Source organism: Plodia interpunctella, chromosome 29 (assembly GCF_027563975.2).
Source record: "Plodia interpunctella isolate USDA-ARS_2022_Savannah chromosome 29, ilPloInte3.2, whole genome shotgun sequence".
Classification (NCBI taxonomy): domain Eukaryota; kingdom Metazoa; phylum Arthropoda; class Insecta; order Lepidoptera; family Pyralidae; genus Plodia; species Plodia interpunctella.
Genome location: NC_071322.1, coordinates 2895658 through 2919595, shown reverse-complemented (window position 1 = coordinate 2919595; position 23938 = coordinate 2895658). Strand labels below are relative to the sequence as shown.

At 36.3% G+C, this 23938-nt stretch overlaps 3 protein-coding genes and 1 long non-coding RNA gene across 4 annotated transcripts; 1 reads left to right on the top strand and 3 right to left on the bottom strand.

The window, feature by feature from the left end:
• The first annotated feature begins 121 nt into the window (after positions 1-121).
• LOC135310007 (uncharacterized) lies at positions 122-1400 on the top strand. Its single transcript, XR_010370288.1, has 2 exons — positions 122-400; positions 1192-1400. It is a non-coding gene; the product is annotated as an uncharacterized LOC135310007 (long non-coding RNA).
• Positions 1401-1662: 262 nt separating this feature from the next.
• On the bottom strand, positions 1663-23005 carry LOC128682119 (uncharacterized). Its single transcript, XM_053766665.1, has 12 exons — positions 22850-23005; positions 22301-22372; positions 21303-21484; positions 20474-20612; positions 16545-16678; positions 14423-15303; positions 12391-12513; positions 11577-11707; positions 10674-10843; positions 4433-4580; positions 3439-3584; positions 1663-2924 (listed from the first exon to the last, which is right to left on the bottom strand). The coding sequence occupies exons 1-12, from the start codon at positions 22926-22928 to the stop codon at positions 1779-1781; spliced, it is 3351 nt and encodes a 1116-aa protein (XP_053622640.1). The 5' UTR covers positions 22929-23005; the 3' UTR covers positions 1663-1778.
• LOC128682120 (heat shock protein 68-like) lies at positions 4592-8273 on the bottom strand. Its single transcript, XM_053766666.2, has 3 exons — positions 6603-8273; positions 6452-6521; positions 4592-6286 (listed from the first exon to the last, which is right to left on the bottom strand). The coding sequence occupies exon 1, from the start codon at positions 8209-8211 to the stop codon at positions 6670-6672; it is 1542 nt and encodes a 513-aa protein (XP_053622641.1). The 5' UTR covers positions 8212-8273; the 3' UTR covers positions 4592-6286; positions 6452-6521; positions 6603-6669.
• On the bottom strand, positions 17251-19525 carry LOC128682121 (putative aminopeptidase W07G4.4). Its single transcript, XM_053766667.1, has one exon. The coding sequence runs from the start codon at positions 19403-19405 to the stop codon at positions 17867-17869; it is 1539 nt and encodes a 512-aa protein (XP_053622642.1). The 5' UTR covers positions 19406-19525; the 3' UTR covers positions 17251-17866.
• Positions 23006-23938: the final 933 nt, after the last annotated feature.

Sequence of the window (23938 nt, the reverse complement as noted above, 5' to 3'; positions counted from 1 at the left end):
AATAATTTCTATACAGCCAACTAATTTCTATAAAGCTATATTTTTTTGTCATGTTTAAAAAGTATAGTGCTGTCTTTGATTTTTAAATATTCTATTAATTTTTTTTCTGCCTTATTGACATTTAGAATGTGTCAGTCGGCAAATTAAAATAAAAATATAAACAATCGTCAATGAGTGTCAATGGAGTGTTACACACCATCTAAAATATTAATTTATTTAATTCTAATTTAATCAAGATGTGGAATAAAGTATCTCCTATATATGGCGCTATACACGATACTATTTTGTTTAAGTATATTTATGATAGCATTAGTCATAGCTGTTATAAAGAAAATGTTTTTTCGTTGGAAAGAAGAACATAAGATCGAGAGAATGGTTAGAACTATTGTGGAAAGGCCGGGTAAGTTAAAAAATCAGGCAATGCGGTGGAGTTCGATTCCTATGTTCGTAATTTCCATATAACTTCCCGGCCCAATTCAGTTAATCTCACACAAAATGGAAGATTAGGCACGTGATGAGAGACTAACATGTCAGTGCTCTGTCTCGCTTTTTGAGCGAAATAGAAGATATGGCAGAATGTAGACAGCGAAAGCTATAGACCCCGTCATCGGCCAATTTGTATGAGATATGGGAATCATTTGGTCACCCTCGTCAGTCTTCTATATATAATAGTTGTCTTGGTCCATTGACGGAGTATATAGCTTTCTCTGCCAGAGACCTCACCCATGCTTGGTTCCCCTATTTGTTTGCTGTGTGTGCCACAAATATCATCATCACATCGAGTGCGTTATTGCTAACACTGGTGTCAGATTTTACTCAAGTCGCCTAAAGACATCTGACATGACTTTTTATGACTACTTACCGCCATTCTGTGGCAGGTACACTAATTACCTAAATTGTCCACCAGTATGCAGATTTCCGCACCATGTTTTCCTTCACCGGAAGCAAGTGGTGGTCTGTGAAAATACTTGAATGAGTCAGATTGGTTTAGTTCATATGGCACGAGTAGGATACGAACCTGAGACCTTTCGATCCACAGGCGGGCGTCTAACCATTACACCACCACTTCAAATAGGGGATCCAAGTACCTAATACAGTACCCAGTATGAGGTAAATCCTGATGCTCATTGATGATTTGTTTGAATGTGGAATGTATTAATTTTTTTTTTTCTTGAATTTTTTTTTTTGCAGCGGTAAGCGTAATAATAAACACAGATAAGTGCGTCCTCCGGCGGCGTACCTATGCAGAATGTATTGACATCTATGACATCATCACTAAGAGCGATATTAGCTTGACGAAGGACCACGAATTGACATCGAGCACACACGCCATCTCAGCCACGCAGAATTAAAGCATTTTCTTGAATATTGTTAATGATAAAATAATATTTTCACATTTATGACGTTTTATTAGTTAGTTTTTTAGACTAAAGAGAGAGCTGCTGTCGAATGTTTTTGACAATAAAATTATTTTGTTTTTGAATTCAACCGATTACAAGGGCTCACTTTCAGGGCCAGTTAAAACAAATAATTTCCAAAATCGGCCTGAATTTATTTGCCAGTTAGGCGCTTATTTACTTGTGACTTTTTTTTTTATTATTAATGGTTTCTAATTACTTTGAAAATATCTAATTACTTTGAAATCTAATTAAAACAAGAGAATAATTTAACATTTTTTTTTATTTAATTCGCCAAAAGTTAACTAGTTCTCACAATGAAAAATATACTGTAAATTATTACTTTCGGCACCGTTGTTTTTTTTTTTACTACGACTTTATTTAATTCGTCTTTACAGGCGCAACCATCTGCCCCCTTCGCCGTCTTATATCTTCCTGATACGCTATAGGTTGCCCGCCGTTGTAATCGGGACTATTTTCTGGATAGCCCCCCCTCCCTTCCGGATTATTATCACCAGATATATCAGGTCTTTCATTGTATCTGTGTCTCTGTCTGTATCCACCAGGTCCCTCTGCTCCCGTTTCATCTTCAACGTCCATTTCGTTCTGTTGGTGTCTATCGTCTTCCCTATTATACCTTTCGCTCTCTTCGGCCCTATTCTGATGTCTCCCGTGTCTGCCTTCTCTATCTCTACCCTGTCTATGTCTGTCCCTGTCTGATTCCTCATCTTCATGTCTACCTCTACCTTTGTCAATGCGACCATGTTTTCCTTCATTTCTCTCCTGTTCTTCATTCTCTTCGTCCATTTCGCGTGACCTCTTTTTATGCATATTCCTTTCTTTTCCATGCCTCCCTCTGTCGCCTCTAATGTCACGATCTTCCCTGTACTTATCACTATTTTCATGTTCTCTCCCGTGCTTATCCCTATGTCCATTTTTATCTCTTTCTTGCTCGTGTTCCCTTTCTCTTTCACTCTCATATCTTTTACTATGTCTGTCTCTATTCCGTTCTCTAGCATCGTCATAATCTTCTTCCCTTTCTGGCTCATGCTTATTTCTATGTCTGTCCCTGTTTCTCCCGTGGTTTTCTCTTTTATGTCTATCTTCTTCGTTATTCTTATGTCGTTCTTCTTCGTCATCCTTATTTCTCTCTTCTTCATCTTTATGTCTCTCTTGTTCATTATTCTTATGTCTGTTTTCGTTATTTTTATATCTGTCTTCATTATTTTTATGTCTCCCTTCTTCATTATCCTTATGCCTACCTTCTTCGCGGTTCTTATGTTTTGGTCGAGTCCAAGTTTCAAGTTCGTGGATATTCTTCGGCTTCTTAGATTCTTCTTGAGGTTCCTTTTCTTTGTCTAAATCCACTTCTTGTATGACACTGTCGTTGTCAATATTGTCATTGTTTCTTTCAGGTTTCTTGTCGAAACATTTGAGTCCGTAGACGCTGTTAATTTTGACTATGTCTGTCTCTGATAGGAGGTGGTCGTGCTGGCCCAGGGAGCGCATGATGGAGCCGTCGGGGTCCTATAAAAATAATTAAAGATGTCTTTTTATGTCGCTTAATTGTGACACTGTTGGAACCAGCTTTTAAGCAAAATTATGCTAAAACCAGGCAGGATGCTCCACGATTATTTTTTTACCTGACAATTTTTAAACGACCTGTTTAAGAGTACTACAGTCGGACTCCGAAACTCTTTTTGACTTTCATTTGATTGCTAGAAGGGGTTCGAAGTTCGACTTTAGGAACCAAGTAGGTAATTTTTATTATTATTATTGATCTTTGTCCCTATCCCTTGATGGGAAAAATATATCTGTCGTTCAGAATGGCTATTTGCTAATTGACGTCCTTGGAGAAAAGGCTGCAGTGAAGTTTATTGCGCCGCTTCTTCTTCACCTGCGCTTTGGAAGTGGGCAGTGGACTTAGTTTAAATAATTTTTTGACGTCAATAAGTGATGTATATCTTCCTAAATTGAATAAAGAATTTTGATTTGTTGGAATAGATGACAATAAAAATAGGTTGATAGGCTGAACCAGTACCATCTCTTTATAAGTAGCGACGGTGGATATGCCAGTCTTGCCGATTTGCCTCCAGAACTGCCACGCGGGGTGTGTGGCGCTCTCGTAGTCGTACGGGAGGGGCAGAGTCGCGTCCGAGCGGATCTTCTCGAAATGGTGCAGTTTGTCTGCGGCAATACATGTTCATGTAACAACAAGACTAAGAAAACTATTTTTTGTGCATCAGTCATTACAGTTACTCTCTCTAAGACAATCTGGCTAAGTGGGGTATGCTTGACCAGTCTCATAACATGTGCGATTGTGGCTTCTCCACACAATCGATGGCTCTTCTTCTCACTTGTCCCGAGAGTCCAAACACCTGTACTCGGGCTGACTTGATGGCAGCTTCCGATGAAGCCATCGAAGTGGCTCGGTTCTGCTACCATCGATACGCAAAGAAGAAGAAGACTCTGTCTCTCTCATTAGAGGCGTATGCCCGGTTACTTCCGTTCCGACGTTGAGCCTCGGAGCTCAGGGTTTTCTACTTTTTCGACACCATTTCGCACGGTGTCGAGGTCGTCGGCATCCCTATTTATCAGACATCCCTAGTTATATTGGTAAAGCATCCTTTGTGTCCAAATCTAACAAGCATTAGTGTCGATAGGTTCATTTTCGTCTGCAGAGACCAAAGTCCGCTGATATACACCATCAGTAAATATAAGAATTAGGAATAAAATGAGCAAAAACTAGACGTAATCTCCTCTGGACTTTGTGCTACATAATCTATATTAAAGACACTGAATGACTAACTGACATATCAACGCACAGCCCTAACCGCTGGATCTAGAAACTTCAAATTTAGCACGTTGGTCTAGGAGTGCAATAAGAAAGGATTTTTCAAAATTCATCCTCTAAGGGGGTAAAAAAGGGGTTCAAATTTTGTATGGAGAAACCAGAGTGTCTAAATATTTCACTGAAGGGAAAATCACGCGGGCGATGGCGCGGGCAAAAGCTAGCAAATAAATATGAACCTCACCAGGTCTGACGTGGCGCAAATGGACCCTGACGTACTTGTCCCGGTCGTGTCTGGCCAGCTCGAAGTAGAAGCCCAGCATCGCCATCACCATCATGGCCGCGTGCTGCTTGTGTTGACCACCTTCAAACAGCTCCAGGGTGCCGAAATTCTGCGGGAAGATATACATATTTTTACAAGCTTTTATTTAATTTTGCAACTAAATTTTGAAACAGATATATCTTCAACCGATTGAGTTGAAATGTTTTGCCTCGCTTAAAAATATGTGCGCGCTCTTAAAGCTTATTTGGATGACATTGCATTATTATTATAAGTATATTGAAATGTACTACCAGAAGAAAATCATAAGTTTTTCTTAATTTTGTAAGGAATACCAGATATTTTTTCGGGGTTGAGCACCTATACGAAAAGTTGCAGTATTATCATCACAGATTATGGAATACTAGCTGCGCCCAGGGGCTTCGCTCCCGTGGGAATTTCGGGATTAAAAGTACCCCTTGTGTTAGTCCAGGTTATATTCTACCCGTGTACTAAATTTCATAACAAACAGTTCAGTAGATTTTGCGTGAAAGAGTAACAAACATACACACATACATACATCCTCACAAACTTTGGCATTTATAATATTAATAGGATTTCCACATTATCAGTCCGATATGTTATGCTCCACAGCGTCGCGGACCAGTTCACCGAGTTTGGCGAATTCGGCATACATTGCTGGTTTTTCATTGCAGTAAATAGAAACACTCGTACTAAATACGCAATATTCGTGCAATCGCGTCGGCATGTGTCCGAGTGCGGCGACAGTGTGTAGCCGGAATTACATAAAGACTATCATCATATACCCGCTTTCGGTGTAGAAAAACATCGGAAAGGAAATATAAGTACTTATTAAATCCATGATCACACACACAGACAAGACAGAAAAAAGACTTTTTTTTTTGTTATTTCTTTTTTAACTTCCGCAACAATAGTGTAGTGCTAACATTTTTTTTTTATGTAAACAAACAAATTGTCTACGGATTACTTCCGAGTGCCATTCAACTTTTCAACACAATGGTTTTGATTATTTTAATAAAAGTTTTCTTCTTATATGACGAAAGTAGGTGAAAATTAAATAAAATAGGTAAATAATAAGTACATAAGAGAGCAAGTACGATTAAAATTAGTAAATGTTTTTATTGTCATTATAATTTATACATACATAAGTACTTAGAGGTAGATCATAAAAGAACATACTTATATATCAATACTAGAAACATCGGAAAACTTGATATCAATGAAGAGGCTTGAAATTAACGATAATTTAAGTATTAATGCATTTACTAATATAATCAATAATTAGACCCCTAATCAGAGAAAGTGTCAAATTGTAAAATACTACCTAAATTTATATCAAACAGAGATTCATAATTACTAACAGAAAACATTATTTATTATTATTATTATATACATCTTGAACAACATTACAAATACAAACATTATTCATACCAAATAATTAAGTATTTTAATAAATTGAGCAGACTTGAAACACTACATATACTTCTAGATATATGTTTACAGGACAGCGTCTAAGAAGACTATCCACATATTCACAAGTAAAAATAGGCACTCTAATATGAACTTTAAAACGAATTTGATGGCATGTCTGTCATGGCATGATGTTACTTCTACCGTCCACTCCGATAATCGGTTAGTCTTTAGAAATCGAGTTAATATTAACTATACAAGTCTGAAGACAGCAGGCCACTTAAACCTAAACAATTGTCAAAAATACTGTTTATTTAATGTAAAGGTTTTATATAAAGGTGATTAAACAGCGATACATAGAAGATTTTCTGCCTTGCGACGCTTGTTCTGAGGAAAATGTAAAAATTATAAATTACATTGTAGATTTTTAGTCTAATGGTGAGGCGACGGACTCTGTGTAAATATACCTAGTTACGTAGGTATTCGATGTTAAAATTGGTCATTACACTAAAATCTTGAGTATAATACGAAAGTACGATTAAACAAGCTTACCTTTGAAATTGCAGACGAAACGAAGTTCACGGTAGAAATAATTTCACAAATAATAACTGCGACAGATGTCCTGAAAATTGAAAAAAAAACGGCAACTATTTTAACGAGTGTAAAATTAAGAATAAGCCAAAACATGTTTTGAAATACTTACTTTTTGTGTATCATAACTATTTCTTTGTTATTATCACTATCAGACCGACACAATATAGTTACCATAGTTATTCGTGTATTTCTTCAATTGACGTCGCTTGATATGTGTCACATCTCTGCCTTTTCGCTCTGTGCCTTAAAACATGAGCGTAAAATTGCTTCAAAATGTCCGACCACCTCTTCATCAGTTCTGTCATCTTCCTCTCGTATTCCTCTCGAAGGCAATCCGTATTCTTATCCAGCCATGACATAGCTTCTTCACACTCATTGTCCATTACGACTCTTTCTTCCATTGACATTGTTTCACCCTTTTCCGATACAGTATTCTTCACTTGATAGACGTAGTTCTCCAGTTGATTCCTCGCTTCCAAACACAGTTTGCGTTCTTTGTCCTCTTCTCTAAAAAAATCTGCATCTTCTAACATTTTGGCTATCTCATCTTTGGTGAGCCTGTGTTCATTTCTAATCACTATTGTCTCACTATTGCCCGTGCTTCGATCTTTAGCCGATACAGTCAAAATACCGTTCGCGTCTAAATCAAAAGTCACGTCAATTTTAGCTATACCTCTAGGTGCTGGTGGTATACCATTAAGATCGAATACGCCAAGTAAATTGTTGTCTTTGGTTAATGTTCTCTCTCCTTCGAAGACTTCAATAGTCATAGATACCTGATAATCATCTAAAGTTGTTAAGTCCTTTGTGTGCCGGCAAGGTATGGGCGTGTTTCTTTCAACAACTTTGTACATCATGCCTCTAGCAGCTTCCACGCCTAACGACAAAGGGACCACGTCGAGGAGCAATAGATCTTGAATTTTCTCATTACTTTCTCCAGACAATTTAGCTGCTTGTATCGCTGCACCGTAAGCGACAGCCTCGTCAGGATTAATGGAAGTCGTCAAGGTTTTTTGGAAAAATTCGGTCAACATACTCCTGATCTTTGGTATCCTAGTACTTCCACCAATAAGAATGATGTCATTTACATCATTGTGAGTCATTTTCGCATCTTTCAAGGCTTGTTGTACAGGCACAAGGGTATCTCTGAACAGATCTGAACACAACTCTTCAAATAAAGATCTGGATATTTTCCCCCGGTAATCTATGCCATCGTATAAAGATTCCACATCAACCGTGGCTTCTGTAGCTGAAGTGAGAAATCTTTTTGCCCCTTCAGATGCAGATTTCAGTCGCCTTAACGCTCGAGGGTGTCCCAATATGTCAATGTTATATGTTTTGCGAAAGTTTTCTGCGAAATACGCGACAAGTCTGTTGTCGAAGTCTTCTCCGCCAAGTCTAGTATTGCCAGCGGTGGATTTCACCTCAAAAAGTGATCCTTCTGCGATGGTGAGTATAGAAACATCCAAAGTTCCGCCCCCCAGATCGTAGATCAACACATTTTTTTCTCCCTTCAAGTTTCTTTCCAGTCCGTAAGCTAAAGCAGCTGCTGTGGGTTCATTAACAATTCTCGAAACTTTTAAACCTGCTAGCACGCCTGCCACCCTAGTAGCTTGGCGCTGAGCATCATTAAAATAAGCTGGAACAGTAATCACTGCACTATCCACTTCACAACCAAGATAAGTCTCAGCTGCTTGTTTCATTCTTAACAGTATCATACCACTAATTTCTTCAGGAGCGAACTTTTTTCTCTCCTCCTTATAATCTACTACAATAACAGGCTTACCGTTTTCATTGGCGACTCTGTACGGCCAGTGACGCAGATCCATTTGAACACCAACATCATCGTATCTCCTTCCAATAAGTCGTTTCGCGCCAAACACAGTATTGCACGGGTTGAATGGGGCTTGGTACTTCGCCGGTTCACCGATCAAACGCTCTGTTGATGTGAACGCAACGTAGGAGGGCATTATCTTATTTCCTTGTTCATTCACAATCACTTCCACGTTCCCATGTCTCCAAACGGCCACACAACAATAGGTAGTACCCAAATCGATTCCGATCGCCACCATTTTTTAAAACTGACAGCTAAATACGCGCCAAAATAACCTCACAATTCCCGTCCTTGGATAACAACTACTCTTGTACCTGATTCGACCAATATTTATACCCTCGGCCAATGACGACAAAGAAATTTCGAGAGCCTTCAAATTCTCGACCAATCGGATCGCGACATTTGTAGAACGTTCCAGAACTGGGTTGCCAGTGTAAGAAAAAATATTTGTTACACAATCATATTATAATGGAAATATAGTTGTTTTTTTATTTTTATGTATGTAAAATATATTATAAACTTATCGAACAAAAGACGCGCTTCAATGAAAAATGCTTACAATTGGTTATGATTTTTAGTTTTACAAAAAGTTCACGAATACGATTTCAAATAATTTATATAAGTTACCTACTTAGATATACATATTTTATGTTAAAATGGTTAAAAGTTTTATAATAATTATTTCACTAATTTTGTAAGTTTTTAATAGATAAACGTAATCTAAAATGACTCATTCCTAAAATACTATTAAAATTAATTCAACCAAAAACTATTGATGGAAATATGTTTCATAGTTAACAATAAAAATACCTAGTCAAATTTTGTTTACATTAGCAGTAATATGTAATCCCAAAGTTACAGAAAAGGCACAAAATTACGCATACTGGCAACTCTGGTCATTGAACTCTTCCGTGACGTTAATGAGCACGTGTACTATGTTTGTCCCTTTCACACGCGCATTCTAAATTCTCTTTGTATTCGTTCCGTCTCTTTCGCTCACAGTTCTTGAAGTTATGTCATTCGTATTATAAAGGCTCATTCATAACAATCCCATTATAGATACTTATATGAATTGGTATACGCCTGCGCCTAAACAATTTAGTTATTTGTGGAAAATAAATATGTATCTGCTGTAGGTGTGGTATATAGTAGTTAATCTACGACATAATATAATTTTAATTATTTGGGTTGACAAACTGGCCAAGGGTATACCGAGCCTGGGTGATCTGAATCAAAGCCATAACTCCCGGAACGTAGACATTTATTATCAATGCAACTTTACAGATAGGTATATAGCAAAAACGAAACCATGTCGAGTTCTAATTTCGAACAGCGCCATCTAGATTGAACAAACTAAATTAAAATATTACATAACTATACGGTTAAGATTAAACACAAACTGTTATACAAGTGGCTTAAATATAGTAAGATTGTCTGTGTAGTGACTTCAGTATGTATAATCATCAACGTTATCTACAAAGTACATTGTGAACGTGAATAACCTATCTACCTTTCCCCGCGTGTGTTTCCCACAGGAGCAATATTTTTCCATAATATGCTTACTCCATACTTAACTACATGTATGCAAAATTTCAAAAAGATTGGTCGACTAGATAAAGTGTGACGATTAAACAAACTTATTTTGACATTTATATTATTAGTTGGGATTAATTAATTGATGTTAAAGAAAGTAGAAACATATAGTAAAAGACATTTTGAGACATGTAAATGATTTAATAATAACAACATGCTTATATAATTTAATTTTATCCAACTTATTAATGTATTTATTTATAATTTTAAACTAATTACAAAAATGTCAGTAAAATACTTACATTTAAATATAAACGCAACAATGTGACTGCACCCTAACATTGTTTTGAATCCAAACCATTTTTTTTTAATGGCTATTTATTGAGATGGCAACAGGTAGGTAGATGTACCACCCACATAATGCTAATTTTATTTTTATGAGAAGTTGATGTAAGTATTATTGTTTGTTAGATATTTTTTTAACCGTATTAATTAGTGACGCGTGATTTTTTCGAGAAATTTCTATGTTTCTTTTAAAATGTACTTGTAGGTACTTATACTTTTTAAATAGCGGCCCAAAGCCGCGAGGGTTTCCGTATGCTGACCTCCAAACTTCAATTCGAAGATGGCACCACATGATGATGATGATGTACAAATTTCAGTACCTAAGTACATTTCTTAAGTAGGCGAGGTTTTCGTTTTTTTTTTTTTTTTAATTTTTATTGTTTTAGAAGGTAGGCATATTAACGCGATGCCGCACCTATTTACTATATAGCTAGTAATTCGTTTTTTTTTTTTAAATCAATGACTCACCTGCCTTCCCCCGACTTTGCCAGTGATATAGTCGGCGCTGCCGTCCAAAACGAGGTAGTCTTCAAACCTCTCAGCGTCTTCTTCTGTGATCTCTTCAAGACTCACACATGTCCTCTCCTTCAGGATGCGGTTTACGGCACCAAGTCGACGCCGGAGGTCGTTGAGGTCGTCTATATAAAGAAAAAATTCTGGATATTTCTAGAAACTTTATTTTTTATTCAATCGCTTACCTATACTGACTTTTATGCCGCCGTTTAAAAAAAATAAGTACGTCCGTGCATTAAAATATTGAGAGTTCTCTCGCCGGGAGCCGATCCTGGGTGCATCTTCAGGTTATGCTTATAATAACACATTGTTATAGAAATTGAAGCGACCTGGGAAATTATTATTCATAGTTGTATTCCCCATTGCTGAGGGTCGTGGTCATTACGTGGTATAAAACACACACAACCAATTTCTTGGCATTATTAATGGAATGGTTTGCCATTGCCTTCTCCATTTCATACACAAGTTAATAACAATCAACAAGTGAGCATGTTTCCTTACGATGTTTTCGTTCATTGGAAGCAAGTCGTGTTCATACTCGTAACTCATATGACACGAGTAGGATTCGAACCTGGGACCTTTCGATCCACATTTCGCGGCGGGCGTCTTAACCACTACACCACCACCGCTTCAAATTTTCGCGCAAATTTAGCTTAGTAAGATTTGATTTCAGACAGTAATAAAAGCTTGTAAATGAATAAATATATAGGGACAACACAGATTGAGTTAACCCTAAGATACTTGTGTTATATATGAGTTACTAACTCAACGATACTATTTTATATAAACAACCAAGACCCAGGTCAATCTGAAACGATCATTTTCCATCTGACCGGGAATCGAAAAAATCATACTTACATTTTTTATCTTCGGTGACAACGTATCTTACGAAACCGTCCGGCCACATCCTCTCCCCGTAAAACTCCCTATTCTTTTTCGAAAGCTCCACCACTTTCGGTAGAGGGGCTGAAGCGTCTTTGTGTTTGACCCTGAAAATATATTTAAAAGACGACGCCCAGCCGTATCAAAATTTTTCACATAGTGACCCAATGGTTGACTGTATATGGGCAAATGGGAAAAAATATCGATATATATCGTATCGATATTTTTCAAATGTATCGATAACTATTGACTAAAAAATATCGATATTTTCAGCGCAATAACCCATACAGCCTCCTGCCTACCTACTCTTTTCCTTTTTTTTAAATAGAAATCGGATTGGTCAAATACATGAGCAGACAGCAGAGCTTTATATATCGATTTTTATATCTGAAAATAAATATCGAAAATCGATATACCGCGGGAAAAGTATCGCTGATTTATATCGATTTTTTTCTGAAAAAAAAAAACTATTTTTTTGTTCTTCTTTCACTGTTTATTTAATACTAGCGGGCCGCCCCGGCTTCGCTCGGATAACAACAGAATAAATTACATCTAAACCTTCCTCTTGAATCACTATCTATAAAAATCCGTTGCGTAGTTTTAAAGATCTGAGCATACAGTCTGGACGGACAGCGGGAAGTGGCTTTGTTTTATACTGCGGCCCATCCCGGCTTCGCTCGGGTAAAACCATAAGAAATTATACACATAAACCTTCCTCAGGAATCGCACTATCTTTTGGTGAAAACCGCATGAAAATCCGTATAAAAAATACAATATATAAATAGCATACCTATGTACGTCAACTGGTTTCCCCTCCTTCGTATCTTTGGCGCCGTCCTGGTCCGGCGGCTTGTTAGCCTCCATCGACACCTCCGATTGGTCCCATTTCACGCCATCTGATTGGTTGCTCACGCTACAAGGGTAAACGTCTAGCGTCCAAAAATAGTTAATATAATTTGTTTGTTTGCAACAATTTTATTGGACGATAATAAGTAGAAAATAGAAACTTTATTCTATACAGAAAAAGAATACAATAAATTAAAATTAATACAAGGAAGAAACATGTGCAACGGAGGACTTATCCCATGTAGGGATCTCTTGCAGTCAACCGGCGATAGATTGCGAGGCAAAAGGCCTACCACGAAACATACAAACACGTAGGACGTTACTAACGCCCTCATGCTGTCTCTTTTTCACATATCGTGTACGCATCGTGTGAAAAAGTGAGAACATGTGGAGGCACTGACGTGCTACGTGTTTAACGTGTTTTACGTTTCGTGGTAGCCCCCCAGTAGGCTGATTAGACGTCCAACGAAGAAAGTATGTATGTCACTATAGCACTTTATAATATTATACATTCACTGAAAGTGATAAAACATACTTTAGTTAAAAGTATGTTTAATTGTTTTTTTTTTATGAACAACATGGGAACATACATATTTATATAATAAATAAACTTTTAATTAATATACGTGAAGGGTAAATAAACTAAATAACAATTTTGTGGATATCTTGTCATTTTTATTGTAATATTCATACAGAGCTCTTATACCTATAATATTTTTTGTTTAAAAAATAATATAAATTAAATGTTAATAAAGAAAGTAAAAGGTATAATACCTTTTACTATTACCATTTTAATTATACCTATAATAGCTCTGTATTTGTGTTTGTGATATTGTAACGCTTTTAAAGGAAGATTACTTCATATGATAATGAGAGTAATTTATATTTAAGAGAAATAAGAAATGTTGTATAGATTTTTCTTATTTTTTGGCGATAAATTTTGTGTTACAGGGGGTACCTACTGTACTATAAAAGATCTAAGTCTCCACAAAATTTGTAGAAATTGATTCAGCCTACTTATTATTACAACCTAACAACGAAATAAATTCGTTTACTTTTGTGTTAATTTATTATGGCATTCTTCATCTAAAAGCAGTTTTAAAATCATAAAATTAATTTAAAATCATGAAAAAACTTAATTAATCTTACGGAATGTTTAGATAAAGACAGAAATCCTGACTAAGTATATATTTTTTTTCATATTGTATACAGTTTGTTAGGTTAACACCGCTGTGCACTTAAACCACATAAGTTGAACTATAAAGTTTTATGATACTATTTTTAAATTCACAAATTCACTTAGTTTCAGTGATTTTACGTTTGACTTGACTTTTGTTTAGTTCTTTTCTTCGTTCTTAGTGCTCGACTTGTGTGTTTCATCCGCCTCGTCATTACTATCCTACAAATCATGTGTGATTTTAGAACGATCTGTTCTATATTCAAATATTATCAAAATGTCCCAGAAAAGTTTATTACATCAAGTTATATTACGGCTTATTGGCTGTTTATCAACCAATCAAGATCATTCGATTTGCAACGATCAAGATAATTCGAATTGCAATGACAAAAAAATGTATTTAAACAAAAATCTGTTTCTGCTCTTGATAGACTGTATGTAAAATGATTAACTAAAACTATAAAATGTATTATTGTCATTGTTAAAATTTGAAGGATGGCAATGACTTGAGGATTCAGTCCGTAAATTCACAATGGCGCGTAACATCAACTCCATTCTCAGCTGAGATTAGCGCGTGGCCGATGTCTTTAGTGTAATTATGATTGAAGGTGAAGTCTATCAGTTTGAACATTATGACATTAACGATATTTAATCTGTGGTTTCAGATGTAACGGTGTTCACCCTAACAACCCGTATAGTTAGGCTCCTGCACACGCAAATAAATACAAAATGTCAAAAAGCTTTTGTATTTTTATTCTGTTAAAAGGCAACACCAAAAAATTCTTTCACAAAAACTTACTTATACCTTCGCCCTTCGAATCTCCTCTCGATCCCTCTCTTCCTCCTAAGATTACCAGACTCAGCGTCTCTCTTCTTCCTAACATCTCCGTCTGGCGCATCATCACCGCCGTCCCTTCTATGATTCTGATGGTACAATATAAACCTCTGAACACTTCCTTCGTGTTTAGTCGACTGAGGTATATAAGGTCTGTGTTTAGTCGAATACATGACGGCCCCGGTCTTCGTCGATTTGTAAATAACTGGACACCTGTCTTTCCCACTGTTAAAGTTACACCACCTTTGTCTCTGGTACACTTTCAAATCGTTTTCCACTTCGCAGAACGACGTTAGATTTGTTAAAGCATGATCAACCATATCTTGCACGTATTCAGCTACCATTTCCACAACGCCAAATATATCGGGTTTCTTCTCTTCTGAACGTCTACCTGACTTTTTGACTTCTACATTTGTTGTATTTGTCTCAGAGGCGTTACAATGCTTTATCCTCAAATTGGTTAGGGCTCGAGCTCCCAATTTGTATACTAAGTTAGTTATTTCTTCAACAGCATATTTTATACCTAATTCTCCCATTATTGCGTTCAAATCTTTTCCCTCTACGTTTTTATCTTTTTGTGTTGTATTTGAGAGGCCGGCAGGGGGGGTTATGTTCGGATTAACCCTTAAGCTTTTAACTTCAGTAGGAGCTGGTTCGGTACTCTTTTCGACAACAATGTCGTCATCAACGACAGCCCTCTTCTTTCGAGCCACGCCGGGATAACCTTGGCACAGATCTATTTTCTCTAATCGATCTCTCTTCCTGCATTCAGGGCCATAGACAATATCAATTTTGCGCACGTCTGTCTCAGAGAGCCCCTCTCTACATTGTTTTACTTTGTGATCCTAAAATTCGTGTATAATTTTATTAGTTAAATTTTATCCTGGACAAGTAAATTGTTATTTTGTTACATTTTATGAGATAGTATAAATTTTCTTTACAATGCAATTTTATGTGAACTTAAAGACCAATATTTAAGTTTGTTTGCCCAAAGAGATTTAAGTGTGTGCATAATTTGATATATTTTTTTTATTTATTGGTAGTTTAACATTATTATCAACTATCTAATTCCTATATTTGTGATTATTTTTGTTATGTACACCTATACCGATTTTGATAAAATTTGAGTCAAAACACTCCAAAGTAACCTTGTTATTCATAAATAAGTTAAAGCTTACTTTAAGTTAACATATGTTTTGTCTCTATCGCACTTTACTATGGAAGATACTTTATATATGGAAGAAAGAGACAAAACATATTTTAGTAAGTAATAAATCCTTTTTGTGTATAACAAGGTAATGATTTCTTAGAGACGATTCATATATCGAACGAAACTATGACATTAGCGGATAACGGTACCCGAGTCAAAGAATATCCATTACTATTTTATGAAATGCAGCCAGTGTAATGGGCACTTTTGATCTGGGCATCGTTCAAGGTGATATTATTAATTTAAATTCATAGTAATAAACTTTAATCCTTCTTATCTAAAGTGTGTTGCAAACTGATAATTGTTGTAGTGTCAGATTTTATTCAACTCGATTTTGGCCTGTTCGCATTTGATTAGTGTTAAGTGCGAGTGCTAAGTAGAAGGTAATAAGAACACAATGTGGACAGGCACCGGTTAGTAGTCCTAGTAATCCCAATTATTAACAATTTACACCTTTATTTTTAGCCCGGTTCGCATTTTGTGTGTGTGAGAATGTTAAGTGCAGCAGATGTTAAGTAGAAATACTTGAGCTAGCACTAACGTCCAGATTGATTGTACTGTAAGTGTAGCGCACTTGCACTTAACACTAATTAAAATGCAAAACGGGCGTAACAGTACATGCTACTAGTAGTTTTAAGCTTTGGTAAATATTATTTCATTTTGAAATAAAAAAAAAAATATTTCAATTGTTGTGTAAATAAAAAAATACAATTTGACGTGAAAAAGTGCCCGTGTAAGTGTAATTTCCAAAAAAAAAACGATTCGATTTTAATTTCCACACTCGCACATACAATAATTAAAATGCATACAAGCCTTAAATGCGGACGTGTCTGCTATGCCATCTAGTGGCATGTATTTAACCTAATAAAGATTTACCAGTACGAGAATAGTCCTGTGGCCGTTCTTACTGTACTCCCTCTCTCCGAAATGCATTACACTGTTCACATCGTAGGGCAGCGCGCGCAGCTCCGTTGGCAACTTATCGTCCATAACAAAAAGATCCATTGCGCCTGAAAAAAAATGTATTATAACAAATAAATTGTGTTTGTTTAATTAAGTTCAATTAAGTACTCGTATATAATAGGCGCTTTTTGTTGAAAAATAACTTGATTATCTAAGCCACTAATCACACGTCAACGCTCTTTTATCGCTAACTAGCTGCAACCCGTGGTGTTACCCGCGTTTTATCAGTCGTTGTTGTAATTATTAAGACGTTGTACTTTAAAAACTTACGTTTTTAATTACCTATATAGGTACCATGGAATTCCGAGTACTTACTAATTCCATGCATGTAACGCCATCTATTTTATTGAGCATCATTGACCATCAGGCTATATGACCAAATCCTACGGGAATCGTGTACATTCAAAATAAAAAGTACACGTGTTAATCCACAGTATCAGCCAATACCAAATTTCATAAAAATTGACCCAGCCGTTATAGAGCATTGAGAAGTAACATAAATACTCACAAACTTTCCCCTTTATAATATTAGTGGGATACTTTTATTGCATTTTAATCGTTGTGCATTCCTGTCTTGCTAAATAGATTACATGCCTTATGTGATTAAAATGAAACAACATTCTTATCTGAATGTTTTATTAAAGTATGTTTTGTCTATCGCACTTTAAAAAATTCGGCATTGACGCAACGAGACGAAACATAAACAGACTTTAGCTTGAAGTATGCTTTATTTTTCTTATTATGATAAATAGATATTAGTAATGGAACATAACAACAGGTTGTTAGTTTATAAACGGGTCAAACTCATTATGAACGGGGATAATTTAACGAAAAATTGTTTTTTGTTTTTCATTGGTTTTGGACTTCTCATATCGAATCTCTGGTTTCAATTGACCAACTTAACACCCTGTACTTAACATATGTAATTAGTTATACAAAATCAAACAAAAATAATTGGAAACCTCTTAAAAGTCACACTCGCAACCTGCACCATCGATCATATAAATAATGAAAAATATATTGTAAATTAAAATATAAGGCTCGCTTTAGATAATGTCGGTATATTTAAAGTAATTATTCCAATAAACTAATCTAAAAAAGTTTAGTCGTTAGATAATCATTATAATTAAAAAATTGAGTACTTTTGACCTCAATCTAACCTGGCGGAAAGCATAGATGAGGTCTAGTGTACAATATTTTGTAAATAATAATGTAAACAAAGCACAAATTGAGTATTACATGAAAACTTTGTGCAAATGACATAATGACAGCACTGGTACAGCACTAGGCTCGGAGGGGGCCTCCCCCGCAGCCCCCGCGATGTCCAAATGCGTGTACTTCAAATTCTTCTCCTCGAGCCCCCCGACCTTGATCAGGAAACCAGCTGCAAGTTGATGATTCCTCGCTTTCGCACCAGTATCGTACTGCACCAAATCATCTCCTTTACACTTCCCTTCATTGATCGCTAGATCTTCATGTCTCACCACTGACACTTCGACACCTTCCGAAACTCTGGAGCCACTCAATTGTAGTTTATTAGAGTGGTTTGTAGCTCTGGCGCTGTGGTTATCCATAGCTGCCACATAGTTGCCATAACAAGCGCGCGCGTGGCCAGTCAATGTCGCAATAGTATAAATATGAGGATTGAGCTCCTTGCCAGCAGTCTCTGACATCTTAAACAACGCATCAGCCATCGCCAAACGACCTTCAGCATCGGTGTTAGTCACTCTAACAGTTTTTCCACTACTGGAAACCAGCAACTCATCGGCAACATAAGAATCTGATCCTACAGAGTTTCTGCAAAGGCATAATACTCCAATAACTTTCAAATGTGGTGGTTTCAAAATCGAACAAGCTTTCAGGAACCCAGCAACGGCTGCCGCCCCACATTTATCTCTAGCCATGCCCGCCATTTTGCCCTGTATCTTGATATCAGCGCCGCCAGTATCGTAAGTCACACCTTTGCCAACTAAAATCAATGTTTCAATGACTCTCGAAAGATCTGATGGTTTATATTCAATTTCTACCACTCTCGCTTTGTGCCTGTCTACGCGAGTTGCAGCTCTATTCACAGCAGCTAAAAGAGGATATTGCTCAGCAATTACATTCTCATCATCAACAACTTTAACGGTGATATTATTCTCACCAGAAAAAGAATTATTGATGTATTCCACAATTTTCCCTGGAGCCATCCTTTCCGGATCAGAACCACCGATGTCTCTGGTTATAATTCTAGCTCTTTCCAAAGCTATGGCGTTCCTGACGATTCTTTCAAATTTCTCATCTAAAGTTTCTTCAGCGTGGAAACCGATTTTGGTGAAATTTTTCGGAGCTACGCGTTCCCTCATCTGTAGAGGCGTGTAAAGCGCTTCTAAGACACCTAAAACAGCTACCAATTGTGCATCGGGGAAATGTACAACACTCTGAACGACCACTAAAGGACTTTTGGCTCCAGCTTCGAGAGCTCTCAAGACTCCTTTCTGAGCTGCTTGTTTGACAACAGAAACGTCATGGTAAGGAGTCACTTTACCAGTCGGAGAAATAACCAGTCTTCCACCGGAGACATAGTCACAATTCCACACGGTTACAGCTTTGGTTATATGCTTATCTACCTTAGCTGCTTTCTCGAGGAAGCTTCCAATATGCCTCGGCAGCTGCACATTCAGGTCTTCAGGATACGCAATCAGTACGACAGCATCATAATTCGTATTTTGTAAATTAGTTTCAATTAATATGTTGTTGTATAATTTATAAAATACCTCCTCCACAGCCATGTTGATGTGCCGCGGCCTGGATATGGACTGACTGACTGATAGCCAGTTATCTACTATAAATTAGTGATATAGTGGTATTAATTAACAGATACGGTTTGTTTGCGCGGTCAATAACAGTTGAATACGTACTTTATCTTCCATTGTCTCGACGCAAACGTAAATATGATTGTGTACATTAAGAGCTAGTCACATAGGTAATATTACTTCTGCACTAATTGTGTGTTTGTTTATGCTTTCACAGATAAACTTGTGCTGAACAGATACCTACCTTTATAGACACACAAAATACATATGTATATCATAAGTCATAACTGATGCAAGAAGCAAAAAAGCAAGTAACAGATCGGTTAACATCAGACAGGGAGAAGTGGAGGAGACTGGCATGCTGTACTGACCACATATAAAGTGAGATAGGGGGCGAATGATAATTTATATCTAAGTAAGTTTAAACTGGAATATACAGAAAGAATATAGGTAAATATTAAAATAATGCTTCATTTGTTTCATAATAAAATTAACTTACATGAAATAATCGAAAAATAGTAAAGTAGAACACTTAGAGAAAGTACTTACTTATAGAAAGTACCTACTAAGTAAAACATGCAATATTCATTCACATCAAATGATAGTTTTTAAGTACCTACTTACAATTATTTTAACAGATTCCGTAAAAAACCAGCCAAGCTGTTTGTTTCTTTAGAAAAACTAATAAAATCTCCAGGCAAAGCCTGTGGTTCTTTAAAGAGATTTATTAATTAATTGATAAGTTAGGTCGCCCTGCGTCTTTCTGTTTCTAAGCTTCTTTTAAACCACGCAATGGATTGTGATATGTATAAGAACATTATTTGTCAAATTATTCCCGAAGTTTTGTAGTTCTCGTGCCGGTGTACGTGTAAAAACGCTTTTTTTATAAATAATCTATTCATTAAAAAAAAAAATTAATGAAAAGATATTTATTCCTACGCTTACATTGTGGTATGTTTTTCTTTTTTTTGACACAAGCAGTCACAAAAAAAATTACAAAAATATACAATTTCTTATTCTGAAAGATTTATATTTTTTACTTACTAGGGTTAACGTTCTCCTTCTGTACTCTGATGTATAAGTCGCGGATGGCGCGGTTGTGCTCGAAACTGAAGCCGATGGCCTTCATTAGCATCATGTCTATCTGCGGCGAGTGCAGGCAGTCGTAGCCGAGGACCATGTACTGGAAGATAAAAAACGAACATCATAATCTAATTTATTCCTTTCTAAGTTTGTATTCTCTTATATGTTTTTGTTTTCAATAAAATATGTCTATTATTAAAACATGTTTTTTTTTTTTTTTACAAAAATGTCGTTTTTGCCACAAGCTTTTATTGACAAGAAACCCAAGTTCGTGTTGTAAACGGTTGAGGAGTTCCCTCGTTGAGAGCCGATCCTGGATGCACCATCAGGTCATGATTGTCATAATAATGCATTGTCATGGAAACTGAAGCGACGTGAGAAATTTCAACTCTGTAGGACAACTGGAAATGGGAGAAATCTGACTTGCGAGATTTGACAAAATAAAAGCTTTATCTAATAAAATATATTTTTTTTAAACTCTCTTCTACCTAGTCACATTTATTCAGAAATTAGACCTTCACAGATACTTTTTCGGGTACTCTTAAAACACCAAAACCCCTGAAGAAATTATTATAACACGTCTGTTCGTTTTCGCTTAGTGGAAACAGAGAGTAGAGACTTTTGCCCAGCATTGACACCAGAAGACCTACCACGAGAGACACAAACACGTGGTACGTTACTAACGACCACATGCCGTCTCTTTTACCATAATATGACGATGTTTAAAAAAGAAAAGGGACGCAATAACATGCTTCGGTAGCTCCCTGATAGAAAAAGAAAGGTAACTCACATGTGGCTCGTCTCTAGTATGACCTGAGGTGCTAAGAACGCATTGTCGTACTCCGTTAGGGTTCTCGATCACCAACACGTGTTGTCCGTTAGTTGGCGCCACCAGCGCTGGCAGGAACTTCAGACAAGTCTTGAATGCGAAGTTGGTCAGCGCTGTCAGGATGATCGATGATTGCTCGTGGTCTGTTGGCAGAATCAATAGTTTTAAACACGTTCAAAATTCCTTGTTAGTCGTCCTAGGTACGGTAATTAAAAAAATAAAAAATATACCGTACCTAATAGGTACCTACCTACATAGGTACTACCTATGTACCCTACCTACAAAGATAGAGTACCTACTCTATCCATGTAGTTAGGTACTAGGTCACTTGACAATCAAGTTACCGTACTAAAAAATTGCCATACCTAATTTTTTGAACCGGTAATTTTTTGAACACTGCAAAATGCAGCTATGCTATGAGCATATATCGTGAAGTGTTGCATTAAATTATATCCAATCGTGTTATTGCTATCGGCTAGGAACTTCTTTTTTGTGACAATTATCAATAATTTTATTGAAAATACAACTTTTCTTATTTTATTTATTCATTAATATTGTGACATTTTTAATAATGATGTAAATTCGTCCTCCTAATTATTAATATACATAGGTATAAGACCTATATTTGTTGATTGACGTCCTTAGAGAAAAAGCTGCGGTGAAGTTCATCCTAAAGTGAATAAAGAATTTTGAATTTGAATTTGACTATCGGAAAACAATTAGGCGAATTTTGGCGGTTTCGACATACATCACCGGTTTTTCTTTGCCGCACAAATAGCTCAAATACAAAGTAAGCTATTAAGTTCGTTTGTATCTGTCTGAGTTCGCCGACAATGTACCTATAGCCGGCATAAAACTGATCTTAAATATTATTCAAGTCAGTAAAATAGGCATCAGACGTTAATTTTACGACTTCTCTTTATTTTTAATAATAAAATATAATAAATAAAAACGCTTACCGAAATGTTCCGGGTGGATGTAGAAAGGTACTGTTGCATTCGGCCAGTACACGAAGTGCTCAATTTTGACTTCTAAATAAAATAAAAAAGGCACAAAATAAATAACTACTTTACAAAAAAATCTATTATAAACTTTTATTGTCGTCAGAGAGATCTTAAAATGATGTATTAAATTCAACGTGTGATAAAAACATTTCCGTGCCCACCACAAACCTTAGGCTACCCTAAATGGTCTGTGGTGCAAACCGTTGAGGAGTTAAATAGTCGTAAACCTATTATGGGCGCACCATCTGGTTCTGCATTGATATGGAAACTGAAGCGTCGTGAAAAATTTCAACTCGGTAGGATAAGCAGAAGTGGATATGTTACTTATGTGCACTAAATAAGAACTTGCTTTGGGACTGACAATGGACTATATATAATCTGTGCGATTTGTCGATATACATTTATTTATATTTTTTTCAGTAAAATCGAACGAGGAAAATTATTTGGGTTATGATCATAACTATACTTTATTTTTTGCTTTTAGGTTTATATAGTATTTCTTACCATTTTTGTCCAAAAGATCATTTTCGAGCAAACTTTCAGCGAACCCTAAAAATAGCACAGTAAAGACGACGGACCACATATTCTTAAACTTAACAAAAAAAAAATCACATAACGTTAACCAACAATTTTACGACTCGAAATTGTATTAAATTTATTGGAGCGAATATATAACAATTTTGATTGATTTGGAAATGTGTACAGTCGATAGCACATTGCTTTTCACAAATCCATTTCAAAATCGTCTCTATCCTACCGTAATATTATAAAAGCGAAACTTTCTTTTTTTCACGCAAAATCTACTGGACGATTGTTGATCTGGAATAACATATTACGTACTTTTATCCAGAAATTATCCCGAATTACAAAAAGTATGTTTGTCCGTTTTTCACGTCAAAACGTAGCCACGGTGTGAGGTGATTTTTGGCGTGGAGATAGTTGGAGAGCTGGAGTGTCATAGGGCTACTTTTTGCAACGAGCTAGTTCATCATAATTTTCAGCCTATTGTTTTATTTTTTTATACGTGTGGAAAGACCCTCGTCTCATCCATCCAGCCACGGGACGCCGGACAGGTGTGTGGGACTCGAATCCACTAAAACCACACGGTGTCAACGCCTACCGCGTTTGAGCCGGGACCCTTGTGGTCGTGAGGTGGAATGAAACACACATAACGACTTTCTTGAAGTGGTTTGCCATTGCCTTCTCCATTTCACACACAATTTTCTCGTTCAATATTACCGTTGCATAAAGATCCATTCTGGTTAGCTTAACGTCCGGCTGATTGTACTTACTATTTACCATAGGTACTTACGTACAAGAAACCCTTGCCTGAGTATAAAATTAAATGTATAAATGCATTTATATTTTATACCATATGCAATGCATATAATGAAACACGATGATCAAATTTCAATTTAATTGATCAATTTTATTTGTATGCAGTCTTTTTAATTTTATTTATAGTAAGATTTTTTTAAAGCACTTGTTTCCATTGTCATACAAGCTCCATTTATTTTTTGTTTTTGACACACGGAAAAAAGTACCTATCTATCATTGGGTTCTTGAATAGTAATTCAAACACAGGCAAGAGGA